The following is a 24792-nucleotide window of genomic DNA, read 5'->3' as shown; positions in this document are numbered from 1 at the left end:
GGAGTGTATAGCGGTGGTGTGGGTGAGGGGTACAGACGGCACATAAGGGAGTGTATAGCGGTAGTGCGGGTGAGGGGTACAGACGGCACATAAGGGAGTGTATAGCGGTAGTGCGGGTGAGGGGTACAGACGGCACATAAGGGAGTGTATAGCGGTAGTGCGGGTGAGGGGTACAGACGGCACATAAGGGAGTGTATAGAGGTAGTATGGGTGAGGGGTACAGATAGCACATAAAGGAGTGTATAGCGGTAGTGTGGGTGAGGGGTACAGATGGCACATAAGGGAGTGTATAGCGGTAGTGCGGGTGAGGGGTACAGACGGCACATAAGGGAGTGTATAGCGGTAGTGTGGGTGAGGGGTACAGACGGCACATAAGGGAGTGTATAGCGGTAGTGTGGGTGAGGGGTACAGACGGCACATAAGGGAGTGTATATCGGTAGTGCGGGTGAGGGGTACAGATGGCACATAAGGGAGTGTATAGCGGTAGTGTGGGTGAGGGGTACAGACGGCACATAAAGGAGTGTATAGTGGTAGTGAGGGGTACAGACGGCACATAAGGGAGTGTATAGCGGTAGTGTGGGTGAGGGGTACAGATGTCACATAAGGGAGTGTATAGCGGTAGTGTGGGTGAGGGGTACAGACAGCACATAAGGGAGTGTATAGTGGTAGTGTGGGTGAGGGGTACAGATGGCACATAAGGGAGTGTATAGCGGTAGTGTGGGTGAGGGGTACAGATGGCACATAAGGGAGTGTATAGCGGTAGTGCGGGTGAGGGGTACAGACGGCACATAAGGGAGTGTATAGCGGTAGTGTGGGTGAGAGGTACAGACGGCACATAAGGGGGTATATAGCGGTAGTGCGGGTGAGGGGTACAGATGGCACATAAGGGAGTGTATAGCGGTAGTGTGGGTGAGGGGTACAGACGGCACATAAGGGAGTGTATAGCGGTAGTGTTGGTGAGAGGTACAGACGGCACATAAGGGGGTATATAGCGGTAGTGTGGGTGAGGGGTACAGACGGCACATAAGGAATCCCGAATCTTCGACCCTCGGTCAGGTGAGAGTTTGGTGCCACCACAGAAAAGAAATCCTGGCTTTTGGCGACAGACGTATCCTCTGGTGTATGTGAAGATGCGATCCGGACCATTTGAGCTGGAAGGGCCTTGCATGAAACATATGGTACTGCAGAGCCTCGTAAGAGGTTACCATCTTCCCCAGAAGGCAAATGCATAGATGCACCGATATCCGGGTTTGTTTTAGAACATCCCGCACCATCGATTGGATAACCAATGCCTTTTCCAATGGAAGGAATACCTTCTGTTCCTCCATATCCAGTATCATCCCCAGTAACGGAAGCCTCCGTGTTGGTTCCAGGTGGGATTTTGGTAGGTTCAGAATCCACCTGTGATCCTGGAGTAGTCGAGTTGAGAGGGCAATGCTGTCCAACAACCTCTCCCTGGATGGTGCTTTTATCAGCAGGTTGTCCAGGTACGGTATTATGTTCACTCCTTGCGTGCAGAGGAGAAACATCATCTCCGCCATTACCTTGGTGAACACCCTCGCCACCATGGAGAGGCCAAATGGTAGGGCCTGGAACTGGTAGTGACAGTCCTGTAGTGCAAACCATAGGTAAGCCTGATGAGGCAGCCAAATCAGAATATGAAGGTATGCATCCTTGATGTCCACAGACACCAGGAATTCCCCCTCCACCAGACCTGAGATCACTGCTCTCAGAGACTCTATCTTGAACTTGAACACCCGTAAGCACGGGTTCAGTGACTTGAAGTTTAAAATAGGCCTTACCGAACTGTCCTGCTTTGGTACCACAAACAGGTTGGAGTAAAAACCTTTGTTTTGTAGCTGAAGTGGAACTGGATCAATGACCTGAGTTTGCACCAGTTTCTGAATTGTTGCCTGCAGTCACACCTGCTTCTGGAGAAGCTGGATAGCTGGATTTGAAGAATCTGTGAGGAGTTCCTGAAACTCCAGTCTGTAGCTGTGGGCGATAAGGTCTTTGACCCAGGGATCCTGGCATGATGTTGCCCAAATGTGACTGAAATAACGTAACCGGGCTCCCACCTTCCAGGCAGTGCAGTCCACCATCATGCTGAAGGCTTTGAGGAAGCAGTACCGGAGGTCTGTTCCTGAGAACCTGCAGCTGCTGGTTTCCTGGGTTTACCTCTATTGCCTTTGAAGGCTGTAGAAGAACCTTTGGATTTTACCTTTAAATTTCACTGTCTGAAAGGACTGCAGAGTTGAAGCAGAGTAAGTTTTTCTAGCTGGGGAGCTGCAGAAAGAAGGTATGTAGACTTACCCACCGTGGCCTTGGATATCCACGTATCCAAAAAGGGACTCACCTGTGAATGGTAGACTTTCCACCCCTATCCTGGAATCCGCATCCGCTGTCCATTGGCGTAGCCACTAGCTCCTGCGTGCTGACACTGCCATGGCAGTGGTGCGTGTGTTGAGCAAACCAATTTCCTTTATGGCCTCCACCATAAAGGTAGCAGAGTCCTGAATATGCTGTAGGAGTAAAATTATCTCCGCCCGGGTAAGGAATCTAATCCGTCAATTAGGTTACCTGACCATTTAGCAATGGTCCTAGTGATCCATGCACAAGCAATAGTGGGTCTCTGGGCCACCCACCCCAGCAGCAGTGTATAGAGGTTTGAGAGTGGTCTCAATCTTGTGGTCAGCCGTGTCCTTCAAGGATGCTGCCCCAGGAACGGGTAAGACTATCTTACGTGACCACCTAGATACCGATGCGTCCACAATCGTCAGGTTTTCCCATTTCTTTCTATCCTCCAGAGGAAAGGGAAAGGATGTAATTAACATTTTTAGGGATCTGAAACTTTTTGTCAGGATTAGCCCAAGTTTCTTCAAACAGAGCATTCAATTCCTTTGATGCTGGAAAAGTAGCTGAGGATTTCTTTTTTACATTAAAATAAGATTCCTCCTCTACCTCCGCCACCTTTTCCGGAATGTGCAGGACATTTCTGATAGAAACTATCAGGGCCTGTATTCCTTGTGACACGACAGCAACCCCCCACTCGAATCCACTTCACCCTCCTCTGGGTCTGATGTATCATCATCGTCAATATCAGCCTGCATGAGCTGGGCCAGAGTACGCTTTTGTGGGCAAATGGCAGAGGTCTGAAACGCTGGTATGGGAACTGAATGTCTATTCATCAGGTCATCCATAGACTGTCCTAAGTATTGCGTCTCCTTCTCAGTATGGGATAATGTAGTAGAAATATTAGATATCATCCCCTTAATGGACTCTATCCATAGGGGTTCTGCCCCACTAGCCTGAGAATGTGTACTATTCTGGGTACACGGCATAGAGTCTCCTAGGGAGGATAAACACTCTGCTGTGCAGGAAACACAGTTCCTGGACATGGTAACAAGAAGGGACACACACACACACAGAAGGTGAAAATACAGTATAACCCACACAGAGCCCGCAGGGAGACACAGAAATCGGAGCCAGCCAAACACAGCGCCCCTATAGTCGAGTAACACTCAGCTGGGTCGCCACAGTAAGTCCTTTGATAGAGCTTAGTATACTACAACACCCCCCACCCACCACCACTGAGACGAGGAGTCTTTGTGGAGGAGCTGCGCTTCCCTGTCATTCCTGCCAGTGTGAGCTGCAGAGGGAAAATAGCGCCGCTCATAGTGAAGCCCCGCCCCCATAATGGCGCGCGGCTTCCTGTTTTTTATACTAGCCTGAGGTCTTAGTTTGTCTAACAGAGGGTTAGAACCCCTGTCAAGTTAGGTTCCAGTGTGGGTATCATTGGTGGCTTAGTGCGCCCCTCACAGCGTGTCCTCCTGAGCCTCTTGGAACGCAGCCTGCATGTCAGCGCTGCGCTCCTACCCTTGTGCCGCCATTCCCGCCGGCGGGACGCCGGCGTTCTACTCACCACTCTTCTTTCTTCTGGCTCTGTTAGGGGTGGCAACGTGCTGCCGCATGGTACGCTCGAAGTGGTGGGGCTTGCGAATGACTCCCTCAGGAGCTCAGTGTCCTGTCATCAGAGAAACGGGACCATTAACTCTTTAGGAAGTTGGGTCGTTCTCCCCCCTAACTCCCACGAAGCAGGCAGTCTGGTGCCACCCAGCAGTGCCTGTAAAATAACAGAAAATAAATGCAGAAAACTCTTCACGAGCTTCCCTAAGCGTGACTGGCTCCTCTGGGCACATTTTCTAAACAGAGTCTGGTAGGAGGGGCATAGAGGGAGGAGCCAGCCCACACTGTTAAACTCTTAAAGTGCCAATGGCTCTTGGTGGACCCGTCTATACCCCATGGTACTAATATAGACCCCAGCATCCTCTAGGACGTAAGAGAAATAATAACAATAACAGGACACTACAGGCTGCTCCCCCAGTATAATAACAATAACAGGATACCACAGGCTGCTCCTCCTCTATAATAATAATAATAATAATAATAAAAAAGTATCCACCTTTGTAAAAGTAGTACAATAATAGTGTGTAATACACTTTTTAGTCTGAAGCTATATTACATTTGTAGGGAGCACGTAGTTACAGTCTCCCACCACAAGACGGCAACGTCTGCCTTCCAATATACAATTGACAAACATAAGTATCAAACAATGAACTGCAGCAAGTTAAGTGAAGAAATATAACCGATCAAATACCTGGTAATATGCAAAATACAGACGTATGCTGGAGCAAATCTGGAATAGTGAACTCGTTTGTATTATGCTATTGCCTTCTGTATATTAATCTTCCACTAAATGTAGAAATATATAGGCAACAGCGGAGTTATCTTGTAATAGATAACAAAAGCCACTAGATGGCAGATGTGCACCGTCTTTTCCAGAAGGAATACACTGAGGGGGTCATTCCGACTTGATCTCACGCTAGGGTTTTTTCGCTGGAGTATAATAGGGGCTGATGGCTCCTGATGTATGAGATACACCAGAGAGTGTGGTGAGGAGACTGGTCAGATCTCTGGGCTGGTAACACACAGTGACATGATGTGAGGGGGAGAGCAGGAGTATAATAGGGGCTGATAGCTCCTGATGTATGAGATACACCAGAGAGTGTGGGGAGGAGACTGGTCAGATCTCTGGGCTGGTAACACACAGTGACATGATGTGAAGGGGAGAGCAGGAGTATAATAGGGGCTAATGGTTCCTGATGTATGAGATACACCAGAGAGTGTGGGAAGGAGACTGGTCAGATCTCTGGGCTGGTAACACACAGTGACATGATGTGAGGTGGGAGAGCAGGAGTATAATAGGGGCTGATGGCTCCTGATGTATGAGATACACTAGAGACTGTGGGGAGGAGACTGGTCAGATCTCTGGGCTGGTAACACACAGTGACATGATGTGAGGGGTAGAGCAGGAGTATAATAGGGGCTGCCGGCTCCTGATGCATATATGAGATACACCAGAGAGTGTGGGGAGGAGACTGGTCAGATCTCTGGGCTGGTAAAACACAGTGACATGATGTGAGGTGGGAGAGCAGGAGTATAATAGGGGCTGATGGTTCCTGATTTATGAGATACACCAGAGAGTGTGGGGAGGAGACTGGTCAGATCACTGGACTGGTAACACACAGTGACATGATGTGAGGTGGGAGAGCAGGAGTATAATAGGGGCTAATGGCTCCTGAAGTATGAGATACACCAGAGAGTGTGGGGAGGAGACTGGTCAGATCTCTGGGCTGGTAACACACAGTGACATGATGTGAGCGGGAGAGCACGAGTATAATAGGGGCTGATGGCTCCTGATGTATGAGATACACCAGAGAGTGTGGGGAGGAGACTGGTCAGATCTCTGGGCTGGTAACACACAGTGACATGATGTGAGCGGGAGAGCAGGAGTATAATAGGGGCTGATGGCTCCTGATGTATGAGATACACCAGAAAGTGTGGGGAGGAGACTGGTCAGATCTCTGGACTGGTAACACACAGTGACATGATGTGAGGGGGCGCGCAGGAGTAAAATAGGGGGTAATGGTTCCTGATGTATGAGATACACCAGAGAGTGTGGGAAGGAGACTGGTCAGATCTCTGGGCTGGTAACACACAGTGACATGATGTGAGGTGGGAGAGCAGGAGTATAATAGGGGCTGATGGCTCCTGATGTATGAGATACACCAGGGAATGTGGGGAGGAGACTGGTCAGATCTCTGGGCTGGTAACACACAGTGACATGATGTGAGGGGAGAGCAGGAGTATAATAAGGGCTGATGGCTCCTGATGTATGAGAAACACCAGAGAGTGTGGTGAGGAGACTGGTCAGATCTCTGGGCTGGTAACACACAGTGACATGATGTGAAGGGGAGAGCAGGAGTATAATAGGGGCTAATGGCTCCTGATGTATGAGATACACCAGAGAGTGTGGGAAGGAGACTGGTCAGATCTCTGGGCTGGTAACACACAGTGACATGATGTGAGGTGGGAGAGCAGGAGTATAATAGGGGCTGATGGCTCCTGATGTATGAGATACACTAGAGAGTGTGGGGAGGAGACTGGTCAGATCTCTGGGCTGGTAACACACAGTGACATGATGTGAGGTGGGAGAGCAGGATTATAATAGGGGCTTAAGGCTCCTGACTCACACACTGGGCAAATACAGTATGTGACACATTTTGATTATTACTCACCTGTGCTGATATCTGTAGGGATTTCCTCCTCCTTACACTGCTGATCACCCCTCACATACGTCTCTTCTTCTCCCTCTGTATCTTCTGCCTTCATGTCAGTCACATACGTCTCTTCTTCTTCCTCTATATCTCCTGCCTTAATATCAGTCACATACGTCTCTTCTCCCTTTATATCTTCTGCCTTTATATCAGTCACATACGTTTCTTCTTCTCCCTCTATATCTTCTACCTTTATATCAGTCACATACGTCTCTTCTTGTTCTTTTATGTCTTCTGACTTAATATCAATGAAATCCTCACTTGGTACCTATAAAAAAAAAATAAGAATTTACTCACCGGTTATTCTATTTCTCGTAGTCCGTAGTGGATGCTGGGTACTCCGTAAGAACCATGGGGAATAGACGGGCTCCGCAGGAGACTGGGCACTCTTAAAAGAAAGATTAGGTATGATATCTGGTGTGCACTGGCTCCTCCCTCTATGCCCCTCCTCCAGGCCTCAGTTAAGGAAAACTGTGCCCGGAAGAGCTGACACAACAAGGAAAGGATTTTGGAATCCAGGGTAAGACTCATACCAGCCACACCAATCACACCGTACAACTTGTGATAACTATACCCAGTTAACAGTATGAATAACAACTAAGCCTCACTGAACAGATGGCTCATAACAATAACCCTTTAGTTAAGCAATAACTATATACACGTATTGCAAAAGTCCGCACTTGGGACGGGCTCCCAGCATCCACTACGGACTAGGAGAAATAGAATTACCGGTGAGTAAATTCTTATTTTCTCTGACGTCCTAGTGGATGCTGGGTACTCCGTAAGGACCATGGGGATTATACCAAAGCTCCCAAACGGGCGGGAGAGTGCGGATGACTCTGTAGCACCGAATGAGCAAACTCAAGGTCCTCCTCAGCCAGGGTATCAAACTTGTAGAATTTAGCAAATGTGTTTGAACCCGACCAAGTAGCAGCTCGGCAAAGCTGTAAAGCCGAGACCCCTTGGGAAGCCGCCCAAGAAGAGCCCACCTTCCTTGTGGAATGGGCTTTTACTGATTTAGGAAGCGGCAGTCCAGCCGCAGAATGTGCCAGCTGAATCGTGCTACAGATCCAGCGAGCAATAGTCTGCTTTGAAGCAGGAGCACCCAGCTTGTTGGGTGCATACAGGATAAACAGCGAGTCAGTTTTTCTGACTCTATCCGTCCTGGAAACATAAATTTTCAGGGCCCGGACTACGTCCGGCAACTTGGAATCCTCCAAGTCCCGAGTAGCCGCAGGCACCACAATAGATTGGTTCAAATGAAACGCTAATACCACCTTTGGGAGAAATTGTGGACGAGTCCTCAATTCTGCCCTGTCCATATGGAAAATCAGATATGGGCTTTTACATGACAAAGCCGCCAATTCTGACACACGCCTGGCTGAGGCCAAAGCCAACAGCATGACCACCTTCCATGTGAGATACTTTAAATCCATGGTCTTGAGAGGCTCAAACCAATGGGATTTTAGGAAATCCAACACAACGTTGAGATCCCAAGGTGCCACTGGAGGCACAAAAGGAGGCTGAATATGCAGCACCCCCTTAACAAACGTCTGAACCTCAGGCAGTGAAGCCAGTTCTTTTTGAAAGAAAATAGAGAGGGACGAAATCTGGACCTTCATAGACCCCAATTTTAGGCCCATAGTGACCTCTAACTGTAGGAAGTGCAGAAATCGACCCAGCTGGAAATCCTCCGTGGGGGCCTTCATGGCCTCACACCAAGCAACATATTTCCGCCATATGGGGTGATAATGTTTTGCACATCCTTCCTAGCTTTTATCAGCGTAGGAATCACTTCATCTGGAATGCCCTTTTCCGTTAGGATCCGGCGTTCAACCGCCATGCCGTCAAACGCAGCCGCGGTAAGTCTTGGAACAGACAGGGCCCCTGCTGCAGCTGGTCCTGTCGGAGAGGCAGAGGCCATGGGTCCTCTGAGATAATTTCTTGTAGTTATGGGTACCAAGTTCTTCTTGGCCAATCCGGAACGATGAGTATAGTTCTTACTCCTCTCCTTCTTATTATCCTCAGTACCTTGGGTATGAGAGGAAGAGGAGGGAACACATAAACCGATTGGTACACCCACGGTGTCACTAGAGCGTCCACCGCTATCGCCTGGGGGTCTCTTGACCTGGCGCAATATCTTTTTAGCTTTTTGTTGAGGCGGGACGCCATCATGTCCACTTGTGGCCGTCCCCACCGATTTACAATCAATGTGAAGACTTCTGGATGAAGTCCCCACTCTCCCGGGTGGAGGTCGTGTCTGCTGAGGAAGTCTGCTTCCCAGTTGTCCACTCCCGGAATGAACACTGCTGACAGTGCTAGGACGTGATTCTCCGCCCATCGAAGAATCCTTGTGGCTTCTGCCGTCGCCATCCTGCTTCTTGTGCCGCCCTGGCGGTTTACATGGGCCACCGCTGTGATGTTGTCTGACTGAATCAGCACCGGTTGGTTTTGAAGCAGGGGCTCTGCTTGACTTAGGGCGTTGTAAATGGCCCTTAGTTCCAGTATATTTATGTGTAGTGAAGTCTCCTGACTTGACCACTGTCCCTGGAAGTTTCTTCCCTGAGTGACTGCCCCCCATCCTCGGAGGCTTACATCCGTGGTCACCAGGACCCAGTCCTGTATGCCGAATCTGCGGCCCTCGAGAAGATGAGCACTTTGCAGCCACCACAGCAGAGACACCCTGGCCCTCGGGGACAGGGTGATCAACCGATGCATCTGAAGATGCGATCCGGACCACTTGTCTAACAGATCCCACTGAAAGATCCTTGCGTGGAACCTGCCGAAGGGAATTGCTTCGTAAGCAGCCACCATCTTTCCCAGGAAGAATATACCAAGGTATGTGGGGCAGATGTATTAACCTGGAGAAGGCATGAGGAAGTGATAAACCAGTGATATGTGCAAGGTGAAAAAGGCACCAGCCAATCAGCTCCAATATGTAAATTAACAGTTAGGATCTGATTGGCTGGTGCCTTTATCACCTTGCACATATCGCTGGCTTATCACTTCCTTATGCCATTTTCCAGGTTAATACATCTGCCCCATGATCGGGCGCTAGAATAGGAATGTTTTTCTAGCTGCTGTATAAAGGAGATAGTCAGTCTCCTGGTATATACATAAAAGAAAAAAACAGATAACAGCGCTAAAATCTAATATCTAAACACATTTAATGTATGATTAAAAGACAAATAGGAATTTCAATTGCACTAGTGACTAACACATAGTATTAAAATATCCATTGACCATGGGGATAATAAATTGTTGATTTCTGCCACTACTTTGTACCACCTTATGATCGAGTTACTGATAATTAGCCAAATTTACATACAGGGACTTTGGTATATAGAAGTGTCCATTGTTACCAGCCTTGTGTTCCTATGTTGGGATCCGTAGCGATGGTGTCTGTATGCTGTTAGACTCCACGCAGTAGTACTTGGTATCCTGGTCCACAGAAGGCTTGGAAAGCTTTGGAATGGAAATGCAACCGGATTGATGTTTTGCCAGATATTGTAATACCAGAAAAGTCCTCTCAGATCTTGCAGGGGCAGCAGTAAACTCCAGGTCTTTCTTTAGGTGTAATGATGTAGATGGCAGTAAGTTCTCCTTACTGCTATCTACATCATTACACCTAAGAAAGACCGGTTGCATTTCCATTCCAAAGCTTTCCAAGCCTTCTGTGGACCAGGATACCAAGTACTACTGCGTGGAGTCTAACAGCATACAGACACCATCGCTACGGATCCCAACATAGGAACACAAGGCTGGTAACAATGGACACTTCTATATACCAAAGTCCCCGTATGTAAATTTGGCTAATTATCAGTAACTCGGTCATAAGGTGGTACAAAGTAGTGGCAGAAATCAACAATTTATTATCCCCATGGTCAATGGACATTTTAATACTATGTGTTAGTCACTAGTGCAATTGAAATTCCTATTTGTCTTTTAATCATACATTAAATGTGTTTAGATATTTGATTTTAGCGCTGTTATCTGTTTTTTTCTTTTATCCATCTTTCCCAGGACTCGCGTGCAGTGATGCCCCGACACCTGTTTTGGTTTCAGGAGGTCCCTGACCAGAGATGACAATTGCTGGGCCTTCTCCACCGGGAGAAACACCTTCTTCTGTTCTGTGTCCGGAATCATGCCCAAGAACAGCAGACGCGTCGTAGGAATCAGCTGCGACTTTGGGATATTCAGAATCCAGCCGTGCTGTTGTAACACTTCCTGAGAGAGTGCTACGCTGACCAACAACTGCTCCCTGGACCTCGCCTTTATAAGGAGATCGTCCAAGTATGGGATAATTATAACTCCTCGTTTCCGAAGGAGTATCATCATTTCGGCCATTACCTTGGTAAATACCCTCGGTGCCATGGCCAGACCAAACGGCAACGTCTGGAATTGGTAATGACAGTCCTGTACCACGAACCTGAGGTACTCCTGGTGAGGTGGGTAAATGGGGACATGCAGGTAAGCATCCTTGATGTCCAGCGACACCATAAAATTCCCCTCTTCCAGGTTTGCAATAACCGCCCTGAGCGATTCCATTTTGAACTTCAACTTCCTTATATAAGTGTTCAAGGATTTTAAATTTAGAATGGGTCTCACCGAACCGTCCGGTTTCGGTACCACAAACATTGTCGAATAATAACCCCTTCCCTGTTGAAGGAGGGGGACCTTGATCATCACCTGCTGGAGGTACAGCTTGTGAATAGCCGCCAGTACTACCTCCCTTTCGCTGGGAGCAGCTGGCAGGGCTGATTTGAGGTAACGGCGAGGGGGAGCCGTCTCGAACTCCAGCTTGTATCCCTGAGATACAACTTGTATAACCCAGAGATCCACCTGTGAGCGAACCCACTGGTCGCTGAAGTTCCGGAGACGCGCCCCCACCGCACCTGGCTCCACCTGTGGAGCCCCAGCGTCATGCGGTGGACTTAGAGGAAGCAGGGGAGGATTTTTGTTCCTGGGAACTGGCTGTCTGATGCAGCTTCTTTCCTCTACCAATGCCTCTGGGCAGAAAGGATGCGCCTCTGACTCGCTTGCCTTTCTGGGGCCGAAAGGACTGTACTTGGTAATACGGTGCTTTCTTAGGCTGTGAGGGAACCCGAGGTAAAAAAGTCGACTTCCCAGATGTTGCTTTGGATACGAGGTCCGAGAGACCATCCCCAAATAATTCCTCACCCTTATAAGGCAAAACCTCCATGTGCCTTTTTGAATCAGCATCACCTGTCCACTGCCGAGTCCATAATACTCTCCTGGCAGAAATGGACATTGCACTAATTCTAGATGCCAGCCGGCAAATGTCCATCTGTGCATCCCTCATATATAGGACGACGTCCTTTATATGCTCTATGGTTAGCAAAATAGTATCCCTGTCGTGGGAATCAATGTTATCTGACAGGGTATCAGACCAAGCTGCTGCAGCACTACACATCCATGCTGAAGCAATTGCAGGTCTCAGTATAGTACCTGAGTGTGTATATACAGACTTCAGGATAGCCTCCTGCTTTCTATCTGCAGGCTCCTTTAGGGCGGCCGTATCTTGAGACGGCAGTGCCACCCTTTTTGATAAGCGTGTGAGCCACCCTAGGGGATGTCTCCCAGTGTAACCTATCCGTTGCCGGGAAGGGGTACGCCATCAGTAACCTCTTAGAAATCACTAGTTTCTTATCTGGGGAACACCACGCTTCTTCACACAATTCATTTAACTCATCAGATGGGGGAAAAGTCACTGGCTGCTTTTTCTCCCCAAACATAATACCCTTTTTAGTGGTAACCGGGTTTATGTCAGAAATGTGCAACACATCTTTCATTGCCGTAATCATGCATCGGATGGCCCTTGTGGAAAGTACATTAGTCTCATCCTCTTCGACACTGGAGTCAGACTTCGTGTCGACATCTGTGTCTGCCATCTGAGCTAGCGGGCGTTTATGAGCCCCTGATGGCCTCTGAGACGCCTGGGCAGGCGCGGGCTGAGATGCCGGCTGTCCCAAAGCTGTTACGTCATCGAACCATTTATGTAAGGAGTTGACACTGTCGGTTAATAACTTCCACATATCCATCCACTCCGGTGTCGGCCCCTTAGGGGCGACATCACACTTATCGGCTCCTGCTCAGCCTCCACGTAACCCTCCTCATCCAACATGTCGACACAGCCGTACCGACACACCGCACACACACAGGGAATGCTCTGACTGAGGACAGGACCCTACAAAGTCTTTTGGGGAGACAGAGAGAGAGTATGCCAGCACACACCACAGCGCTATATAACACAGGGATTTAAACAATACTGAGTGATTTTTCCCCTATAGCTGCTTATTACACAGTTTTGCGCCTAAATGTATGTGCCCCCCCTCTCTTTTTTACCCTGGAACCTGCAGGGGAGAACCTGGGGAGCAGTGAAGAGAAAATGGCGCTGGTGTGCTGAGGAAGATAGCCCCGCCCCCTCAGCGGCAGGCTTCTCCCGCGTTTTTAAATAGGTAATGGCGGGGGTTATTGCACATATACAGTTTATTAGACTGTATTATGCGCTTTTTTTGCCAATAAGGTAATCTAATTGCTGCCCAGGGCGCCCCCCCCCCCCAGCACCCATCAGTGACCGGAGTGTGTGGTGTGCTAAGGGAGCAATGGCGCACAGCTGCGGTGCTGTGCGCTACCTTAATGAAGACAGGAGTCTTCAGCCGCCGGTTTTCAATTTTCTCTTCAGTCTTCTGGCTTTGCAAGGGGGACGGCGGTGCGGCACCGGGAACGGACGATCGAGGTCGGGCCCTGTGTTCGAATCCTCTGGAGCTAATGGTGTCCAGTAGCCTAAGAAGCACAAGCTAGCTGCAAGCAGGTAGGTTCGCTTCTCTCCCCTCAGTCCCTCGTAGCAGTGAGTCTGTTGCCAGCAGATCTCACTAGAAATAAAAAACCTAACAAATACTTTCTTTACTAGAAGCTCAGGAGAGCCCCTAGAGTGCAACCAGCTCTGGCCGGGCACAAATTCTAACTGATGTCTGGAGGAGGGGCATAGAGGGAGGAGCCAGTGCACATCAGATATAGTAACTAATCTTTATTTTAAGAGTGCCCAGTCTCCTGTGGAGCCCGTCTATTCCCCATGGTCCTTACGGCGTACCCAGCATCCACTAGGACGTCAGAGAAATAGTAATGTCTCATACCATTGAGATTTAACTGTATAATATCAGTGTATAGGACACACAGCTTCTCTACAGATCATATAGTGACAGTCACTTTGGTATATTGGGGAGACCCTAAATCCCACCTACCTGATCCTCCTTTGGGATCCTGTGATTCTCCTCTGTACAGTCCTGGGAATACAGAGGACGGGGACATCTCTCTGGGGTATCTCTGTTACTGGGCCCATCTGTAGGAGACACACAGTGACTGAGTACAGTGTATATATGTGATTATCAGGTGATGTGTGTATATAGGGGCCCCCATACCTGCTCTCCCCTGTACAATACATGACAGTCTCCTCTTACCCAGTGATGTGAGGGGCCGGTGATTCTCCATCATGACGTCCTTGTACAGACCCCTGTGTTCCTCTATATACTCCTCCTCCTGCATGGAGAGATAGACAGTGACATCCTGACACCTTATAGGAACCTGACACACACAATGATACAGTCATTACCCAGACACAACCCCTGGTGTTACTGTATAATGTCCCATTCCCAGCAGTCACCCCTCCAGTCATCACCCAGACACATCCCCTGGTGTTACTGTATTATGCCCCATTCCCAGCAGTCACCTCTCCCGTCATCACCAAGACACGTCCCCTGCTGTAATTGTATAATGACCCATTCTCAGCAGTCACCTCTCCAGTCATCACCCAGTGTTAGGGTCTCCTGCCCTGTGCTGCCACGTCGTCATGGCAACCGGGAGACAAGTGCTAGCGGAGTAACCTGAGCGCAGCTGATACTCCGGTTCGGGTCTTTTGCTGTGCAGTGGTTACAGGCTCTGTGCACGGCAGGGGATCCGGTGCTGGTTTTTGTGCTCACAGTCTGTGAGGTCTGAGTGGGGCGTGGACAGCACCTGCTTTATAAGGCCTCTTCTCAGGTTAAGCAGATGCTGCTGAATCTTTGTTGGTTAGTCAGTTCCTGAAAGTTAGCCAGTACTGTGTAGCTTTGTATTTGTTGTTGCTTACTGCAAATAGGCCTGGGGATTTGGTACTACACTCTGTCAATCCAGACCTAGCAGTAAGACTGGAGTCAGTCATTTAACCTGCTGGGGTTCTTTTGCTACTCTGTGAACTTAGCAGGTTTGCGGCTGTATTCTCAGACTGCCTGCCTAAATCCTGTCTCACTGTGCAAGGTGTTCAGGTATTCAGTTTAGTGGCAGTAAGCTGAACCTGTGCACTGCAAGTGAGGATTAGGATTGTGGAGACTCTCCTTGTGTCTATCATTCCATCTCTGACCAAGGAGTTTACTGCCACACCCGTTGTAACCCTTTAGGGTTTTGCTGTTGCCCTTAGCAACAGCATTTCGGGTTATCTACGTATTAAAACACAACATCTTGCTTTTTTCATCTGAGCATTCCTAATAATAGGGAGACACCCAGTTTCTTAGCCTCTGGGCTTCTCTGTTCACTATGTGTTTATTTTGTTACCCTATCACCTTCTGTGTACGTAATGTCATATTCCCCAGTCTGTCTGTGAGTTCATTTGTTTTGCATCCCTATCCGTTCAGACACCAGTACATTCCTGCAGGCACTGGTGTCCATAACAGTTCAGACACCAGTACATTCCTGCAGGCACTGGTGTGCATAACAGTTCAGACACCAGTACATTCCTGCAGGCACTGGTGTGCATAACATATTCAGCAGCCTAATACTCCTGTTGAAATTTTGTGGGAATATGGAGCATACCCCTCAAAATACGTTGCAACAGGTGGTCGATCAGGTGCAGGTCCTGACTCGACAATTTAATGATTTGTCCATTAAAATGCACACCTCCCAGGCCGCTGGCGGAACTCCCGCAGCAGCAGCACCTTCAGGGGTTAAGGAGCCGAAAGTAAATCTCCCGGATCGTTTTTCTGGAGATCGCTCGCAGTTCTTTTGTTTCAAGGAGAGCTGCAAGCTGTACTTCCGGCTTAGGCCTCAGTCTTCAGGGTCGGAGATTCAGCGGGTGGGCATAGTGATTTCCTTGCTACAAGGAGACCCACAGGTCTGGGCATATGGGTTGCAGCCTGACTGTCTGTCGCTTAAAAGTGTTGATGCTTTTTTTACGGCATTGGGCATGTTGTATGATGACCCTGACAAGACGGCCTCAGCCGAGGCTCAGATTTCGATCCTTAAGCAAGGGCGAAGGCCAGTTGAGGTTTACTGTATGGAGTTTCGGAGGTTGGCCCATGATACCCAGTGGAATGACCCAGCCCTGAGACACCAGTACCGAAGAGGTCTTTCTAACCAGATAAAAGACCAACTGGTACAATATCCCTTGCCTGATAGCTTGGATCAGCTCATGCAGTTATCCATCCGGGTGGATAGACGGCTGAGAGAGCGTAGGCTTGAAAGGGAGACCAAGGTTTCCTTCTTTCCCAAGGGAACCTCAGACTCTGATGAATTTTCCGAGGAGCCTATGCAGATTGGGGCTACCCGCCTCTCCTCGCGTGAGAAGACGCGGAGGAGACAGCAGGGGTTGTGTTTGTACTGTGGGAATAAAGGTCATGTGGTAGTATCATGCCCAGAAAAGCCGGAAAACTTCAGGGCCTGAGGGTGATGGGAAATATCCTGTCAGGCCAGAAGTCAGAATTTCCCAAGAAGACTTTTATCATTCCGGTGACCTTGAAGATCCTCGGTCAAACTGTCAAGACTGAAGCCTTTGTGGACAGTGGGGCCGACTGGGTTTTTATGGACCGCCAATTCGCCCTGAAACACTCTGTTCCCTTAGTACCCTTGGCATCGGAAATTGAGATTTGTGGGTTAAACGGGGAACCATTATCCCAAGGTAAAATTACCTCTTGCACTAGCCACATTTCTTTGTTTATTGGAGCCACACACTCTGAAAAATTGTCCTTTTATGTGACTGTCTGTACTTTTGCCCCATTGGTGTTGGGGTTACCCAGGTTAAGGGCCCACAATCCTCAATTTGACTGGGTCTCTGGGGAGATTCTTAGTTGGGGTACTGATTGTTTCAGGAGTTGCTTGAGCCTTCCAGTCAGGCTCTCGCAGCTAAGTTTGCCAGGATTGCCAGGGTGTTATGCAGATTTTGCGGACGTGTTCTCCAAAAAAGTTGCAGAGGTACTACCTCCCCATCGCCCCTATGACTGTGCCATTGATTTGTTGCCAAATGCTAAGCTTCCCAAGAGCAGGTTGTACTCCCTGTCACATCCTGAGACTCAGGCTATGGCAGAGTACATTCAGGAGAACTTGGCTAAGGGATTTATCAGACCTTCACAGTCTCCAGTTGGGTCGGGGTTCTTCTTCGTGGGTAAAAAGGACGGTTCGTTGCGACCCTGCATCGACTTCAGGGAATTGAACCATATCACGATTAAAAACTCATACCCACTGCCTCTCATTTCGGTCTTGTTTGACCAGCTTCGTACTGCCACCATTTTTTCTAAGATTGACCTACGCGGGGCGTACAATCTAATCCGAATAAGAGAGGGGGATGAATGGAAGACTACCTTTAATACCCACTCAGGGCATTATGAATATTTGGTGATGCCTTTTGGGCTCTGTAATGCCCCGGCAGTCTTCCAGGATTTCATGAACGATGTACTCAGGGAATATTTGGATAGATTCTTAGTTGTATACTTAGATGACATCCTAATCTTCTCCCATTCCCTGGAGGAACATCGGAAGCATGTACGCTTAGTCCTCCAGAAACTCAGAGACCACCGGCTTGGGGCGAAGCTGGAGAAGTGCGAATTTGAAGTTCAGCAAATCGCATTTCTAGGATATATTATCTCCCCAGAAGGTTTCCAAATGGAGGGTTCCAAGGTACAGGCAGTCCTGGATTGGGTGCAGCCCACTAGTTTGAAGGTGCTTCAGCGTTTCCTGGGCTTTGCGAATTTTTATAGACGATTTATCGCTGGATTTTCGTCTATAGTGGCGCCCTTGGTGGCACTCACTAAGAAAGGGGCGGATGTTGCTCACTGGTCTTGTGAGGCAAAAGCGGCTTTTGCCCGTCTCAAAAGGGCATTTGTCTCGGCCAAGGTGCTGCGACACCCAGATCCAGAGCGTCCTTTTGTGGTGGAGGTGGATGCCTCTGAGATGAGTATTGGGGCAGTGCTCTCTCAGATGGGAGTGTCTGATAATCGCCTTCATCCCTGTGCTTACTTTTCCCGTAAATTTTCGCCTGTCGAGATGAATTATGACGTGGGTAACCGGGAATTGTTGGCTATTAAGGATGCACTCGAGGAGTGGAGACACTGGCTTGAGGGGGCTAAGTTTGTGGTCTCAATTCTCACCGACCATAAGAATCTGGCATATTTAGAGTCAGGGAAGCGTCTCAATGCCAGGCAGGCACGATGGGCTTTGTTTTTTGCTCGCTTTAATTTTTTGATAACATATCGCCCTGGGTCAAAAAACATCAAGGCTGATGCGCTCTCGCTGAGTTTTGCTCCAATCCAGGAGACCACCGAGGAGCCGTTGCCCATTGTGTCCCCATCATGTATTAAAGTGGGCATTACCCAGGACCTCTTGTCATTAGTCCTTAGAGCACAGGAGCAGGCTCCTCCAGACCTTCCGGTAGGTCTTTTGTTTGTGCCTCCTAGGTTAAGACAGCGAGTGTTCCTGGAATTCCATGCCAAGAAGTCGGCAGGTCACCCGGGTATTGCCAGAACTTGGGAGTTGCTATCTAGGGCGGTGTGGTGGCCCTCGGTGGCTAAGGATGTGGATCAGTGGGTTCGGGCATGTGACATCTGTGCCCGAAATAAGACTCCTAGAGGGGTTCCTGTTGGCCCATTACATCCACTCTCTATCCCATCTAAGCCATGGACCCACATTTCAATGGATTTTGTGGTGGACTTGCCCAAATCCTCGGGGATGACAGCCATCTGGGTTGTCGTTGACAGGTTTTCGAAGATGGCGCACTTCGTTCCACTGGTTGGGCTGCCATCGGCCAGACGCCTGTCTGAATTATTTATGCTGCATGTTGTGCGTCTCCACGGGTTGCCACTTGATGTGGTCTCTGACCGCGGATCCCAGTTTGTGGCCAAATTCTGGAGGGCATTTTGTTCCGATCTCCAGATTTCTGTCAGCTTGTCGTCAGGCTACCATCCGCAGTCTAATGGGCAGACTGAAAGGGTGAACCAGTCCTTGCAGCAGTTCCTCAGGTGTTATGTCTCCAAGTGTCAGACTGACTGGGTTGCTCATCTGTCCATGGCAGAGTTTGCCTATAACAACGCGGCTCACTCTGCTACAGGGATCTCTCCCTTCCTTTGTGTGTATGGGCATCATCCTAAGGCCAATTCTTTTGACCCCCTGGACTCCACGCCTGGTGGTTCCTCTGTGGTTTCTGTCCTTAGAGGTATTTGGAGGAAAGTGAAGAAAGCCCTTGTGTCTGTGTCATTAGTGACCAAAAGGGTTTTTGATAAGCGGAAAAATAGGATTTTGGTACTTACCAGGTAAATCCTTTTCTTTGAATCCATAGGGGGCACTGGAGTACTCTTGGGATATGGACGGGCTTCCGTAGGAACAGCACTGAATATTTAAATTTAGAACACTCCACCCCTCCATATCCCCGAGTACCTCTCAGTGTTTTTTACTGAGCCGAACAGGAACTATAGAGAGGTTGACAATGGAGTATTACATATAACATAACGGACAACAACGAAGTTGACACATAACGTAACGGACAACTAAACAGTTGACACCCTAACCAGCACTTGTAATTTGAACGAGTCGGTGAAAGTGTGTTACCATAAGATCCTCAGAACTCACCACAACTAGGTAAAACTGCTCTGGGTGGGCGTCCAGTGCCCCCTATGGATTCAAAGAAAAGGATTTACCTGGTAAGTACCAAAATCCTATTTTCTTTATCATCCACTAGGGGTCACTGGAGTACTCTTGGGACGTACCAAAGCTTCCCCCGTGGGCGGGAGAGCTGTTTGGCACTTGTAACACTAGGCGGCCAAAGCTAGATGCTGATGCCGCAAACGTATCAAACTTGTAAAAGCGCACATACGTGTGCACTGAAGACCATGTAGCCGCACGGCAAAGCTGCGTCGTAGAAGCCCCACGACCAGCTGCCCATGAAGTTCCCACAGAACGTGTGGAATGAGCGGTTACTGACGTAGGCGGTTGTAACCTAGCATGAAGGTAAGCCTGACGTATGGTCAGTTTTATCCATCTGGATAAGGTTTGTTTAGACGCTGGCCAACCTATCTTGGCAGCATCATAGAGAACAAACAACGTATCCGTCTTACGAACTGAAGACGTTCGGGATACATAAAGGCGTAATGCGCGTACCACATCCAGAGTTCCAGAATGTGCTGTCAACACAGGAACTACTATTGGTTGATTGATGTGAAAAGATGACACTACCTTTGGTAAGAAGGCGGGGTTCGTCCGAAGTTCCGCTCTGTCATCATGAAACACCAAATACGGTGCCTTGCATGACAAGGCACCCAAATCCGAAACACGCCTTGCCGAAGCTAAGGCTAGGAGAAAAATTGTTTTCCAAGTGAGAAACTTTATATCCACTTGCTGTAAGGGTTCAAAATATGAAGACTGTAAGAACTCTAAAACCAGATTCAAGTCCCATGGTGCTGTAGGTGGAATGAATGGAGGCTGTACTCTGAGGACACCTTGGAGAAAAGTGCGTATAGACGGCAATAGAGCCAATCGTCTTTGAAAGTAAATTGACAAAGCAGATACCTGCACCTTTAGTGTAGATAAACGCAGGCCTCCATCTAACCCTGTTTGTAGAAACAACAAAAGGCGGCATAACTTGAAAGATGATGTCGTAAACTTCCGAGTTTCACACCAACCTATATAGGCACGCCATATTCTGTAATAATGAGCTGCCGTAACCGGCTTCCTAGCTCGTAACATGGTTGGTATAACCGAATCTGGAATGCCCTCTCTTCTTAAGAGGTCGGTCTCAACAGCCACCCCGTCAAACGCAGCCGCGCTAAATCGGGGTAAAGGAACGGACCTTGTTGTAACAGGTCTGGACGTAGTGGAAGCGGCCAAGGATCGTCTGCGAGTAGTCCTTGGAGATCCGAGAACCAAGCTCTCCGAGGCCAATGAGGCGCCACTAGTATGACTGTGACCGACTCTTTTTTGATCCGTTTTAGCACCAGAGGGAGCAACGGAAACGGTTGAAACAGATACACAAGACTGTACGGCCACGCGACAGTGAGAGCATCCACCGCCACTGCCTTTGGATCTCTTGTTCTGGACACATACTGGAACGTTTGGTGATTGTGTCGAGATGCCATCAGGTCCACCTGAGGATAACCCCATCGCTGAACCAACATGTGAAACACTTCTGGATTTAATGCCCATTCGCCTGGATGAAAATCCCGACTACTGAGATAATCCGCTTCCCAGTTGTCCACTCCCGGAATGAACACGGCCGACAATATCACCTGGTGGCATTCCGCCCAATTGAGGATTCGAGCTACTTCCCGCATTGCCATGCGGCTTCTCGTTCCTCCTTGTTTGTTGATGTATGCGACCGCCGTCGCATTGTCTGACTGCACTTGGACAGGCTGAGAGCGAAGCATGTGCACTGCTTGTCGTAGCGCATTGTAAATTGCGCGGAGTTCCAGGACATTTATAGACAGCAATTTTTCGTGATCCGCCCAGAGACCCTGGAGCTGACAATTTTGAATTACCGCTCCCCAACCTCTGAGACTGGCGTCCGTAGTTAGAATTATCCAATTCCAACCTCCGAACCGTCTTCCTGCGGTTAAATTGTGTTCCTTGAGCCACCAGAGCAGAGATACTCTTGCTCTTGGCGACAACCTCACCCTGTGGTGAATCTGCAGATGCGAGCCCGACCACTGGGCGAGCACATTCAGTTGAAATGGACGAGAGTGAAATCTTCCGAACTGAAGCGCCTCGAAAGCTGCCACCATTGTGCCTAAGAGGCGAATGCACAAGTGTACCGACACTGTGCGTGGCTTGAGCACTAATTGTACTAGATGGCGTAGAATTTGTACTTTCTGCTGTGGTAGGTAAATTCTTTGATTGACCGTATCGAGAATCATACCTAGGAACTGAAGGCGTTGAGACGGAATTAGATGTGATTTCTTGAAGTTGACAATCCAACCGTGGTGAACCAGTACATCGTATGTTAACAGCGCATGTTGGAGAAGTATCTGTTGAGACGGAGCTTTGATGAGCAGATCGTCTAAATATGGAACTATTGTCACTCCCAGGGATCTGAGATGAGCTATCATGACAGACATCACTTTGGTGAATACCCGAGGCGCTGATGACAGGCCAAACGGTAGAGCCTGAAACTGGTAATGGTTCTGGCGTATTGCAAACCGTAAGAATTTCTGATGAGGCTGCCAAATTGGAATGTGTAAGTACGCATCCTTGAGGTCTAGCGCAATCATAAATTCCTTTGGCTCTAAACCCGCAATCACCGAACGCAGAGACTCCATCTTGAATCTGTAGTAAGTTACGTACTGATTGAGACCCTTTAAGTTCAATATTGGTCTGACTGAGCCATCCGGCTTCGGTACCACAAACAGACTTGAATAATAACCCTGACCCTGTTGGTGTACAGGGACCGGAATCAAAACTGCCGAATCTAGTAGGGACTGAATGGCAATTTGCAGAACCCTCCTCTTGTCGTCCGACAGAGGCAATCCTGTCTTGAAAAACCGCAGAGGCGGAAGACAGTCGAACTCTATTTTGTAACCTTTTAACACTAAATTGCGGATCCACCCATCCGCGGATGTGTGGAACCACGCCAAATGGAACGTCTGAAGGCGTGCTCCCACAATCGGAGAACCGAGATGGGCTGGTAGCCCGTCATGCCACTGGCTTGTCGGTAACCTTAGCGTCTTGGCGAGTTGTGTTGGTTTGTTGGAAACCACGTCCGCGACCACGTCTAGCAGGCGTGGCTGTTCCTCTGCCACGTCCTCGAAAGGGCTGAGGTCTAAAGGATTTGAACGAAGGTCCAGCATACCTTCTTCTTGATACCGGTGGAGGCAATGGTAAGAAAACAGACTTACCTCCCGTAGCCTCAGCAATCCATGCGTCCAATTCAGGACCAAACAACTTCTTGCCATCGTAAGGCAACGCCTCTATACCTCGTTTGACTTCTGCCTCCGCATGATAAGCACGTAGCCAGAGTGCTCTTCGTGCCGTAACTAGCGACGATGAAATACGAGAAGTGAGCTGACAGACGTCAGTAGACGCTGTACAGAGATACTCTACAGCCTCAATCATTTGATTTACAAGAATTATCAGGTTTTCGTCATGTAAATCAGATTTGAGTTCTGTAAGCCATATTATGAGCGCCTTAGTGACCCAAATGCCAACCAATCCAGGTCTCAGCATCACACCTGCTGCTACATACATGGATTTTAGCATAGTTTCTATCTTGCGATCTGAAGGGTCTTTAAGCGTAGTAGCTGCTGGCACTGGTATGGTTAATTTCTTGGTAAGCTTTGACACTGAAGAATCAACTATTGGTGGATTCTCCCATGTACATGTTACCGAGTCTGGAAACGGGTAACTAGACTGAAATCTGCGAGGTATAGCAAACCGTTTATCTGGATTCTGTCGTGTTTCTACTAACATCTGATTAAGAGATTCCGACACAGGAAAACTTATTGGCGTTTTTTTCCGTTTAGTAAAAACGACCTGATCATTTGTAAGAGGCTCCTCAGTTTCTGTAAACTTCAGAGACTGACGTACCGCTCTGATGAGATCATCAATGCCGGAACTGTTAAAATCCTCGCCATCTGACTGCACTTCGCCCTCCTCACCCTCATCTTGTTCCGTGAGGTCTGGCATGGAATCGTCAGAATGCAACATAGCAGACACTGGAAAATCATAAGACATATGAAATTTATCCCGTTTACCCAAAATGGATTTGGACCTTACGCAAGGCTGAGACGCCTCCGGTAGTTCTGGCGGTCTCACCCTAGATTCAGATCTTACCGTTTCCCGCTCCTGACGAGCGGCGGTCAATTCTGATTGTAACCTATCCAGTACATTTACTAACATACCCCACGGAGGGTCCGGTGAGGACATTGGTTGTAAAACAGGAGCAGAAATGGTATTCTGAACCGAATCCACAAAACATACTGTACATGTGGTAGATCCATCCGGTAACACACTGCTACAGACTTTGCAATTATGCTTTTTAATTTTTGCTGGTGCCTTACTCATTATGGCGACAGACAATACAATACACAAAAAACCAGACACTTGCACGACTCAGTAAAAATAAGAATTTACTTACCGATAATTCTATTTCTCGTAGTCCGTAGTGGATGCTGGGGACTCCGTCAGGACCATGGGGATTAGCGGCTCCGCAGGAGACAGGGCACAAAAGTAAAAGCTTTAGGATCAGGTGGTGTGCACTGGCTCCTCCCCCTATGACCCTCCTCCAAGCCTCAGTTAGGATACTGTGCCCGGACGAGCGTACACAATAAGGAAGGATTTTGAATCCCGGGTAAGACTCATACCAGCCACACCAATCACACTGTACAACCTGTGATCTGAACCCAGTTAACAGCATGATAACAGCGGAGCCTCTGAAAAGATGGCTCACAACAATAATAACCCGATTTTTGTAACAATAACTATGTACAAGTATTGCAGACAATCCGCACTTGGGATGGGCGCCCAGCATCCACTACGGACTACGAGAAATAGAATTATCGGTAAGTAAATTCTTATTTTCTCTGACGTCCTAAGTGGATGCTGGGGACTCCGTCAGGACCATGGGGATTATACCAAAGCTCCCAAACGGGCGGGAGAGTGCGGATGACTCTGCAGCACCGAATGAGAGAACTCCAGGTCCTCCTCAGTCAGGGTGTGCCCCTGACCAAGTAGCAGCTCGGCAAAGTTGTAAAGCCGAGACCCCTCGGGCAGCCGCCCAAGATGAGCCCACCTTCCTTGTGGAATGGGCATTTACATATTTTGGCTGTGGCAGGCCTGCCACAGAATGTCGTAAAAACAAGGTTGTGGATCTGCA

General features: G+C 48.7%; 1 protein-coding gene across 2 annotated transcripts in view; it reads right to left on the bottom strand.

Moving 5' to 3' along the window:
- The window catches only part of LOC135057000 (oocyte zinc finger protein XlCOF7.1-like), an 83702-nt gene that overhangs the window by 37283 nt on the left and 21627 nt on the right, over nt 1-24792 (bottom strand). For both annotated transcript variants that reach the window (XM_063962853.1, XM_063962854.1), the window contains exons 4-6: nt 14159-14237; nt 13943-14040; nt 6639-6945 (exon numbers count right to left, since the gene is read on the bottom strand). In XM_063962853.1, the coding sequence (XP_063818923.1) occupies nt 6639-6945; nt 13943-14040; nt 14159-14237 (484 nt within the window). The remainder of the gene's footprint in view (nt 1-6638; nt 6946-13942; nt 14041-14158; nt 14238-24792) is intronic.

The sequence above is a fragment of the Pseudophryne corroboree genome, chromosome 3, assembly GCF_028390025.1.
Source record: "Pseudophryne corroboree isolate aPseCor3 chromosome 3, aPseCor3.hap2, whole genome shotgun sequence".
NCBI lineage: Eukaryota > Metazoa > Chordata > Amphibia > Anura > Myobatrachidae > Pseudophryne > Pseudophryne corroboree.
This window is presented reverse-complemented; position numbering and strand designations above follow the sequence as displayed.